At 35.4% G+C, this 10625-nt stretch overlaps 1 protein-coding gene across 3 annotated transcripts; it reads right to left on the bottom strand.

The window, feature by feature from the left end:
* Nucleotides 1-1382: 1382 nt before the first annotated feature.
* Nucleotides 1383-8239, bottom strand: LOC104100066 (probable LRR receptor-like serine/threonine-protein kinase At1g67720). 3 transcript variants are annotated; one of them, XM_009607226.4, is made up of 15 exons: nucleotides 7866-8239; nucleotides 6931-7522; nucleotides 6044-6555; nucleotides 5790-5922; nucleotides 5505-5576; nucleotides 5367-5435; nucleotides 5187-5258; nucleotides 4997-5065; nucleotides 4556-4728; nucleotides 4217-4470; nucleotides 3355-3481; nucleotides 3195-3260; nucleotides 2913-3099; nucleotides 2699-2831; nucleotides 1383-1838 (listed from the first exon to the last, which is right to left on the bottom strand). In XM_009607226.4, exons 2-15 carry the CDS (start codon nucleotides 7383-7385, stop codon nucleotides 1521-1523), a joined length of 2640 nt encoding a protein of 879 aa, XP_009605521.1. In that variant the 5' UTR covers nucleotides 7386-7522; nucleotides 7866-8239; the 3' UTR covers nucleotides 1383-1520. The 3 variants fall into 3 exon arrangements, with proteins under 3 accessions (XP_009605521.1, XP_009605520.1, XP_009605522.1); XM_009607225.4 differs by having other exon boundaries at nucleotides 6931-7468; XM_009607227.4 differs by having other exon boundaries at nucleotides 6931-7468; nucleotides 8047-8239.
* Between the last annotated feature and the right edge of the window lie 2386 nt (nucleotides 8240-10625).

Genomic DNA, 10625 nt, shown 5'->3' with positions numbered 1-10625 from the left:
TTTCTGAAAAGTTTGCAACCTTTCAGAAACAGCCATAGTTGTTGGAACATGTGGAAACAATTCCCATTTAAAATATTCCGGGAAAAAAAAGAAACGGACCGGGTCGCGGGTCCTGGGATATTTCGGGTTGACTTTTCGTTAATTAATTAAATAATTAAAATAAATTTTGTCCAAAAAGATTAATCAATCAATCGTTGACCGAATCCTAGCCGAGCGAGCGATGACGACGACGGCGCGAGGCTTACTTTCTTTCCAACCTATTTAACACCAAGGGAAGTGCTTTCTAAATATAAGCACATTCACTTTTCTTTCCACTACTAATAAGGGACACTTGCTCTTTCCAAAGCAAAAGGGAGCTCACTTTCCCTTCACTTTTATCCCTCCATTTTCCATTCACCAATCTTTTAATCCCAACAGGCTCGTATTTGTGAAAAGGATAGGCATAAATATCCCATTAAGGAGGTATGAGAGGTTAGCCTTGGGGGGGTCTGCGGAGAGGTAGAACTAGGCCAAAGAAATATTGAGGAGAGGTGATTAGGTAGGACATGCTCCTTAGCTTACCGAGGACATGATCCTTGATAGGAAGATATGGAGGTCGAAAATGGTAGAAGGTTAGTAGGTAATTGTACGTCTCCCTTGTCTTGGCCAGTAATATCTTGCTACTACTTCTTCTTTTTCATCTTTCCTTGAGCCAAGGGTCTACCGGAAATAACCTCTCTACCTTTTCAAGGTAGTGTTAAGGTATGCGTACATATTACCCTACCCAGCCCCACTTGTGGGATTACAATGGGCTTGTTATTGTTGTTGTTGTAAACATATTATTGGCTCTAACTAGAATATTGGGCTTGAGGTGTAGGCGTTGTTTCGTTGTATGTTCTATTTATTTCTTTTTCATTAGAGTTACTCGTAGATCTTAAAACTGGTATATCTTACTGTTGCCCTCCCCCCTCCCCCTCCCCCCTCCCCCCAACAAAAAAAATAAGAAAGTGAAATTGCACTACCTATTGTTTGTTGCTTATTACTATTAGGAGTGCAAAAAAATCTGTAAGATAAAACCAACTCAAGGAAATGGAGCAAACTTTAGGATGAATGATAGCTCAATGACTGCTATTATTATGCAATAAGGTAATTGCTTATTGAGTTTAAGTTCCACGTCATCAAGATGTAAAAATGATTTACATAATCAAGTCACTTATAAGGTATTTAGAGGTAAATCTCTACTATAAGCATTAATCACTAACCTGTTAAAAATGGTAAATGACTTAATATCATAAGTTAAACTACACTAATAGTATAAAAATCTTTATCTTGTCAGAGTGTCATGGATATTATGCACGCAATCTAGAGCTATATGGCTCGATTGTGACTGCACCGTCTCCTAGTTGCCACCAAAATATGCAGTGTGCCATATCTTACTAGTGTCTGTGTTAATGTACAGTTATAATGTAGATCAAGAGAAAAAGTAAGGAAGTTAAGACAAGGACATACACCATGACACACTAGTGATTGTTTTTACTTGTTCACCTAGCAGAAGGGGTAAGTGAGCTATTGGATATGTCAGGGCTTTCTATGTCAAGAAAGCTTGTTAATAGTGTCTTTCTTGAAGATTGTGCCTTTGAACTTCCTGATGAAGACAATTTGTCAATCCCCTTTTCGATCTTGATCGCATCCTGTATGGCTGATAGGATTTCATGCATTCTTGGCCTGGATGAGCCATGCCTTTCCACACATTGTATTGCAACTTCCGCTATTCTCCATACTGACTCAACTTTGACGCGTCCTACTAGTGCACGATCCATGATACTGATCACGTCTCCTTTGCGAATCAATGATCTTGCCTGCAAAATATTTTTAGTCAGTTTTGGTGAGACATAATACAATTAAGTAATTTGAAGTGTGGTCTCTCTAACAACTTAAGTTTTTTTATGAGGTGGTCATAAACTTCAACAAGATTATCATTGTAGATGATCAGTTTGCCTGATTAACCTTTTGCTTAGTACCGCTCGTTCAAGTACTATTCAAGTAATAAGAAGATTGATCAAAGGATTTGAACAACTTAACAAAGATGCTGGAATGAATTACACTCAGGCTGATAAGTTATTACTGCGACAAGTAATGAATTTACCTTCATCAGAAATGATCTCCACCTTGGTGAAGATATAAATTTTAATAAAACCAATTCAAATTGGTGGATTCTATTGGCCCTTATGCTTTTTTTTAATGATCGTTGAGTTACAACTTTGCTTGTTCAATTTATTTCATTTTGTCCAATTAGCAACTTCATAGCACTGACCAATTATCAGCACGCACACTACTGCGATTCCAGAACATGATAGAGTACTCTCAGCTGCTATCCAGAAAAAAGAAGCATGTTTTTCATCTTCAGTATTTTTCTCAGCCAGACAGAACAATATGTGTGTTCTCGCGATTACTACTATGCCAACATTGGAAATAATTAATTTATCTTAGTTTTCCTGAATCCTTTCTATATGACAATGCCAATATTCTTATTAATTCTTGTGATTAGCTGCACTTTGTACTGAGCTATGCCCTTTATTTCAGTTTTTATAGTTCTTCTAGCTGGCTTGATTTGGATACTTATTGTGATTTATGCAGAGGAGATATTTGCAAAATTACTAATGCCTTATGAACATTATGATGCCTGAAAATTAATAGAAAAATCTATGATAAACTTTACCCAGTGAACAATGCTCCATTCAGCACCATATTCCTCAGTTGAGACAGGCCTTCTTCCAGAGATCAATTCCAAAAGGACAACCCCAAAGCTATACACATCACTTTTTTCTGTCAATTGCTGATTTGCATAGTACCTGTTGGAAATGGAGAAACTTGAGGACGAAGAATGAAAATGACTAGCAAAATATTCAATCTTATGATATTTTTTAGCTTACTCAGGATCAAGGTAGCCAACAGTTCCTCGTGCCACGCTTGAGACATGTGTTAAATCTTCTTCAGCTTGCCTTGATAGTCCAAAATCAGATACTTTTGCTCGCATGTTTATATCTAATAGAATGTTGCTTGTTTTCACATCTCGATGAATGATAGAGGGGTTGCATCCAGTATGTAAGTACTCAAGTCCTATATAAGGAAGCTCAAAAAGTTATTTTGTGCCTCATGGATAACTAAGAGAATACATACTTCTAAGTTATCGATAGTTAAAGCTTTATAATAACCTTTGGCTGCATCTTCTGCGATATGAAGACGTGCTAGCCAGTCCAAATGCTTTTGACTGGTGGACTCTGTTCACAACATTGTGGTGTGGTAAGTTTCAACACTTATTCAGTACAAGGAGGAAATGATGCAAAGAAAAAGTGTAGCAATTATGGTGCAGACCATTTATGTGATCTCTCAAAGTTCCATTATGCATATATTCATAGACAAGCATGCGTTGATGGTCATCCTCAAAGTATCCAATCAAAGGAACCAAGTTTCTGTGATGAATCCTTGACAAGAGAGCCACCTGCAAGTATGTTATTTTAATTAATGGTTTAAATTTGCAGCCAAAAGGAAAATCTTATAAAGCTGCGACTTGTCTAATTTGTACAGTAATGGTATTAATAAGTTTTGAGTACTTCAATGGAGAAAAAAAAGTTCTTTACTACTTTTTTAGCTCTTTTATTGGGTTCTTCCAGTATAAACTGATACATTTCACAATCTCTTTATTTATTGTAATTTGAAATTGCAATGCTTTATTCATCTACAAAATTATGATGGTCCGCTTTCTCAGATCTTTGACCTTTACAGCATCTATGTTTCAAAAATTTAAGGAACGGTTTTGTTTCGATTTAAATGAAGCAAGACTGAAACACTGAGATGAGGCAGTATTATTTGTGCTCAGCTGGCGCAGCATAAGCTTATGATTTTGATTATGACGAGTCACAAATTTTAGTTACAACAAATAAGCTGCATGAATAATTTGCTCACTTCTGCCATATAATTTATGAAGTCGGCTTGTGAACAGTTTTAAGCTTGTGCTAGCTAAAAAGAAATTGCTTAATCTTATTATTATTGCAGTCTCTACTTATTGGGGCTTTAAGACAATTAAAAGCTTAAATATGTTACTCCAAATAGAAATTTAAGGTTTTATCTCTGTAAAGGTAGCTCTTAGTTCATCATGTAAAGCATATCCTTGATATAGAAAACTAATTTTGTGTCTCATTGAGATGGTAACTAAAGCGTAGCAACCGCAATATACCTCCGTAGCAAACTGTTTGGTGCCATGGCTTGATGAATCTGCCATAGTTTTAACAGCAACCTCCTTCCCATCTCTAAGTCTTCCGTAATAAACAGGTCCAAAACTTCCCTTCCCAATTTTCTTAGAAAAATTTTCTGTGGCTTCTTCTATCTCAGATAGTGGGATATAGTATGCCACACCTTCATCCATTAAAGATCCACCTCGCACGATTGAACAAGTTGTTGAGGCCTTTGTGCTTCTACGCAAAGACTCACCTGGGAGGTATAGATGGAATAATGAAAGGTGATGCGAAATATATATAATTAAAAGTTAGTTAGACAGTTTAGGGGATGTGTGCACCTTTTGTGTCACCTTTTTGATGAGATACTTTTGTTCTGAAGTGGCACAAAAAGAGTATACTGACTGTGATTAGAACAAATAGAAGCACAACTGCTCCAACTGAAACTCCTAGTATCACTTTGTGACGTTTATTATGCTTTGATTCGGGTCTTAGATTAGGATTTCCTTCATATCTGTGAGGCAGGAAAAACAACTTTTAAGCGAAGCTCTTTTCCTGAGTTCAAAGATAAATGTAAATGTTATTTTCTAGTTCTTAAAGCATTTATGAATATTCAGGAATTTTATTTGCTCTTTTCCTAGCACAGTGTAACATCGAAAATGCTGTGTATATCTAAATGCTAGACCACTGACATATTTGGTGATAATCAGCCCTTCTTTTAGATGGAAAAATCTCTAGTGGCTGAGATTTTGTCTTGGTTAGAGAATTAAAGGAATACTTACTTGAAAGTTACTTTTCCTTTTAATAATGACGGAGGTATTTCTCCAGTTAGGCTGTTATTCTGGACATCTCTGCCACAAGGAAACATATTCAAAGTTAAGATAAGCTTTTTCCATGAAAATAAATATATAAATAAGACTATGGATAATTTAAATTTGAAGTAAAAGGTTTTTTATCCAGATCACACCATACAGTTCTATTAAGCTTGGTAAACCTCCCAGGTATGAAGGTATTGGACCAGTCAACTTGTTGTCCTCAAGATGTCTGCATGTTAACGAAATACAACATCCAGTTAAAAAGGAAAAACAGGATAAAGAAAAAGATTTACTTGTTAAAATGGGAGTGAATGTTAGCCACTCGTAAACATCTTACATAGTTCTCAAATTAACAAGATTGCTCAAGTCAGGGATTGATCCGGTCAGAGAGTTTCCGTCCAACCACCTAAGTAGAAAATATGAGAAACTGAAACAGTAAGATTAAAACTTGACTTGTTTTATGAGCAAGACTTACAACTCTGTCAATCCTTCCATATGGTTTAGCTCGGGAGGAATTTCACCCTTAACATTCTTGCCCGACAGTGTTCTGTTGAATCAAAGTAAGATGTCAAATTGCCAAGGAAAAACAAATACTTTTAGCACTATGATCTGAGGTTCCATTTCAGTACCATTCTGTATAATAGTTTTATATCTCTTCTTCCAGTTGTGGTCAGTTAAAGACCTCATAGGATATGTTATCTGGTTGAATGCATCTACTTGTATTATATCAAATTTCTCTTACATTAGCGATATAACTCACATTTTTGTGATTCTTGGTGGAATAGTTGTGCTGCAAGTCACCCATTCCCATTGAGTACCCACGCAAGGATCACCATCTTCATCTGTCCAGTCACTTCCCAACGACATGGAGCGGAAAGCGTTGAGAGTGGTCACTTCCAAGTTGCAGCTTTAAATCAATTAGCTATATTTGGTAATAATATGTGTACAAGTAGAGCAGTTACCATAGCTGGATAGAGAAAAATAGCTAGACTAAGCATAGAAAGTCATTGTTACCATCTTGTTCATCGGTCTTTGCAGCAATTTGCGCGTATCTACATATTTCCATTGCACTTAGCAGTGGACCTCGAGTTGAGTCACGAGTCTTCACAAAGGAGAATGACAGTATAAAATCCAATGTTATGTTCATGTAGCTAGGCTCATATAAAGTGTAACTTCCATTTGCATTCTCTGCTATATTCACCACAGCATTGCTGTAGTCCGGGACATAAGGATGCTCCATTTTAAATTTCCTGGTCTCATTTATTCCCAATTCTTCAATCTCAGCAAAATATGCAAAAGCTCGTGCATTCGCTGGAAAATCGTCAAGATTCAGCCTATAGCTGAGCATTCCTTTAGTCCCAACTACTGCAGTTTGCATTACTTTAACAGGTGGATACTCTCTTGTGTTTGTATTTATATACTTTGTTGTGTTGATTCTTTCTGTGCCTGCAGCCACATCTACCAGAAAATTTGGCCTTTTTTCTAGATCCGAATCCCATATACGGTCATAAGGATCATCCGGATACCTGTGAGACAGATCTAATTTTTGTTATGATCTTGTGAGAGCTGAAAAAGTCTATATCTTATGGTTTATCTGCTGTGATATCATCTCACAAACAAAAACTAAGCCTCAATCCCAAGCAAGTTCGGGTCAGGTATATGAATCCTTACTGACCATGTCGCTCCATTTAAGTTCATCTACCCGATATTATACAAAATAAAAAGATTAGAAGTTCACTATATTTTCTATTGGCATATAAATCTCTGACAAGATTAAAAGACTCCTAGAAAGTAATGTACCAACATGACTAAAACATATCCTCAATTTAGTGGTATTCACCTCATACAAACTTTAAAATAGTGAGATAGGAAACATGTAGATGTAGGTAACCAAACTATACCTTATAGGTTCATTGCTTTGAGCTCCAAAATCTACTCTTGCTGCGACTTTTAAGTAAAAGTTATCTTCATAGTCTGTGGCATACATTGACAAATTTAGAGGTCTCAGCTCAAGAGTAGATATGAAAGGGGACTCTGTTGTGGCACAACACAAGCACACATCGATCGATTTTGAAGGCGCTCTAATTATCATTTCCTTTACATATATCCTTGAAGATTCTGAAATGGTTATAGTTGCCCACTTTGTTGTATCTAAGTAGAGCTGAAATTTGGGGTATGTTCCCTCTGCTGCAGGACTTCCATATAAAAATGTTGCTCGGACAAGATATCGCCTTCTCTCCTTGGTGTTTAAAGTATAACAGTATTTCTTGGTGTCTGCTGGAAAGTCTCTGCGCCTTTGATATTGTTGTGAGTTTACATCTGCATTCACTACCACAACTGGTTTCCCATTTCCCATGATTCCAGCATCTGTAATCCATGCTAATCCTGTACTCGGGTCGGTATAATTTGTTGCACTTCCACAGTCTATACTTACAAACTCTGCAATATTGAAGCTTTATTTCATGAACAAGACTGCCCATCACTTATCTTGTCCTAAAAAAATAACAATTACTCAATTCCAAGCGAGTTGGAGTCGGCTATATGAATCATGCCTCTTTGTTTAAGCTCAAGATTATACAAAACAAAAATAAAAAGTAGTACAAGTTCACTGTACTTTCTATTTGGCAGGATTAAAAGACTCTTAGAACCTGAAGTAAACGTACTAACATGACTAAAACATATTCTCAACTAATTGGTATACCCCGTATAGATTTTCTCCCTTCACTGTGCCATATTTTTTGCTAGGTCTGCAATTAGTTGTTTCTAGATGTGACAAATATGGTTTTTATTGCCAGATTATGGTATAGTGAAGGGTAAAGATGCAAAGAGGACATACCTGTAACTTGGCACACAATTGCTGGAGTGAAACAAAGAAGTAAAACAAAGGATTGTAAGAGGAAATCCATGGAAGAAGAAGAAGCTAAGCTGTGTTCTTTTGATAAAATGGTGTATATTTTAGTATTTGATTGAAGTTCAAGACTCCTTAAAGTGGATCTTAATCATCTCACTTGGATTACCTTTAACTTTTTGGTTATTGAGGAGTCTTAGCTTGTGCAATGTTCACTCACATTCCTATGTTTTCTTTTGAATATTTTGAAAATGCTTTTCACAAAGGAAGACAGAATTCAACTTCATCTTTCAGCTTCACCTTTTTCACTTTGCTTTGGAAAAGAATTTTCAGTATGTTGACACTTGACACCATTGCAAACAATATTTGTCCATTTTTACACTTGACACCATTGCAAACAATTTTCAGTAATTGCGTGTGGGGTCCAGTTCTTTAAGGTAGATGGTTCAATTATTTATTTATGAATGAAATGACTTTATTTTTTTTTTCTTGAAAATCAATGTACAGATTTCTTATGATGTGGGCTGCTTTAGGCTATCAAAGCTTTTATTAAGAATAAATTATTTGGGGTGTTGGATATGGATGTGGGAAGAAAATCTTGCCATGCAAACTGCAAAAGCATCTCTTTAAAGAAAGAAAAAGAGAATCTAATAATCCCATCATCTGCCTTTTGCTTTTGGTACCAACATAAGCTTTTTTCTGGTGACTTTTGGCCCAACTTGTCTTTAACTTTTGCAAATTTTATAAAGATTGCAGAATCAAATAAATGCTCTGTAAACTTCCAAGATTGTCCTTGTTTCTTACAAGAATAATGGGCCACCTCTTCCCCCTCCCTCAATTTAATCAGATAACTTTGCTCTAGATTTTTTGTCTAGGTTTTAGAGTTGGATTCATGTATGCTTTACTAATTTAAGCAATATGTTAATTATCTGGAAAAGGACTGCACTCTTCGGCAGTAGGATACTTCTGGTTTCTTTTGACGTTTGACTCCTCTTAGATTTGAATTCATTGTTTAGACATAAAAATTCTAATTTTTGGAAAAGAAAATAGTATTCGAAGTTACCTTAAAAAAATAGTATTTGGAATTTGATATTATATTTGGATATATATTTTACTTGAAAAAATATTACAGTTTTGTGAGTGCGTAAAGAAAATTTTCTGAAAATTAATCACTTTTTAGTTTGTGAAAAAACTCATTTTCGAAAAATTTCCAAAAACTTGCAAAATTTCACGGACAAACTTTCTTTTTCTTTGTACTTCGGGTTTCTTCTTCTTCTTCTTAGTTGCAAAGTGAGTTTATTAAATTTATTATTGTTTTGACAATTTGATGATTGGGGTTTATTCTTTACGATATTTGAAAGTTATATTTCAAATTTGAGCTCATTTGGAGTAGATTTGGGCGTTGAATCGTGTGTTGAATTGTTGAAATTCGAAGAAAAAGTTTAGATTTAGAACGTAGATTCGAAATCTGAAGCTTCATTGAAGATATTAAACTAATTAAAATTGAATTTCTGAAATGCATTTGAAAGATAGAAAAACTTTAAATTTGATTTCTAAAGTTGCATTGAAAAGATTTATTACTTCATGTCCTAGAGGGTATACTTTGTAAAATTTTATGCAATGCGGGTATAACTTCAATGGTGACCTATATATATATATGAAAATGCTCCTCTACAATCTGGATGGGCCCAATTTACCGGGCCTAAAGGTTAGTCTATGAGAATCTGGCCTAAAATTGAACTCAAAACCTTCGCTAATTAAACATGCGTTCTAACTAACTGAGCTACAAGATTTTATTGCTCTCTTGTTTCAGTGTCGCGTAATTTTCTCTAAATATTTCCCCAAGGAAGTGTAACAGGATTAACCGGGTAGAAAGTCACTTTTAGGCTATTGTTTAAAATATAGCTATTTATTTAAAAATTAGTCACAACTTAGAAAGAGATACGCTGCTTCGTCGTCTTCTCCGCTGCTTCTGCATTCTTCCTAAAAAGAGATCCGCTACTCCTCCTCTGCATAAATAAAAAGAGAGTGAATGTACAGATAATGCTTCAATCTCAAACTTAACTCTTTTGCATAACAATTCTAACTCAATTTCCAATGGTTAATTAATATCATGCATAGCCACCTATCGGTACTAGACGTTATTGAAATATCGTAAGAATACTACAGCTTTTGTAGAAGAATAGTGAGGTTGAATATTGTATGAATTCTTGTTAACTCTTTCAACTTTTCATACATAAAGAAAATTCAAATAGAGAGAATTATATCACTTACAAAGTTTCTAATCATTTACGATAAAACTTTATGATAGGTTTAAGTTTCAATGATGATAATATTATCTTATGTTATATTTGCAAGACTAACAAAAAGGAAGGAATGGAGATGCTCAGCAAGATGCAATTGCTACAGGATTCGAAATAGCAATTAATGATCAATTAGGATTCGAATAAAGATGTTGTTGCTACATCAATGGTCAATCAAGAGAAGCAAATTTATTCATCCTCAATCAAAGGAACTCAGATTGCCAATCATGGATACTCAAATCAAGAAGCTCGCCAACAATTATTCTGTGTCAAGAATTAAGCTCACTCCAAGCGTAAATGGCTCCTTAATTCAAGTTGTGACAAGGAAAGTCACAATCGAATCTGGACTCTTCAAAGAGCAGGATTCGAAGAGGCACCCCTTGGGTCAAAACCCTTTTGCAAAGATCTCGTGCCTCTGATTTCGCTGAAGACCCAACGACTCTTT

The sequence above is a fragment of the Nicotiana tomentosiformis genome, chromosome 12 (genome assembly GCF_000390325.3).
Source record: "Nicotiana tomentosiformis chromosome 12, ASM39032v3, whole genome shotgun sequence".
Lineage (NCBI taxonomy): Eukaryota > Viridiplantae > Streptophyta > Magnoliopsida > Solanales > Solanaceae > Nicotiana > Nicotiana tomentosiformis.
Note: the sequence above shows the minus strand (reverse complement) of the source record. Positions and strands in the feature narration are given on the sequence as shown.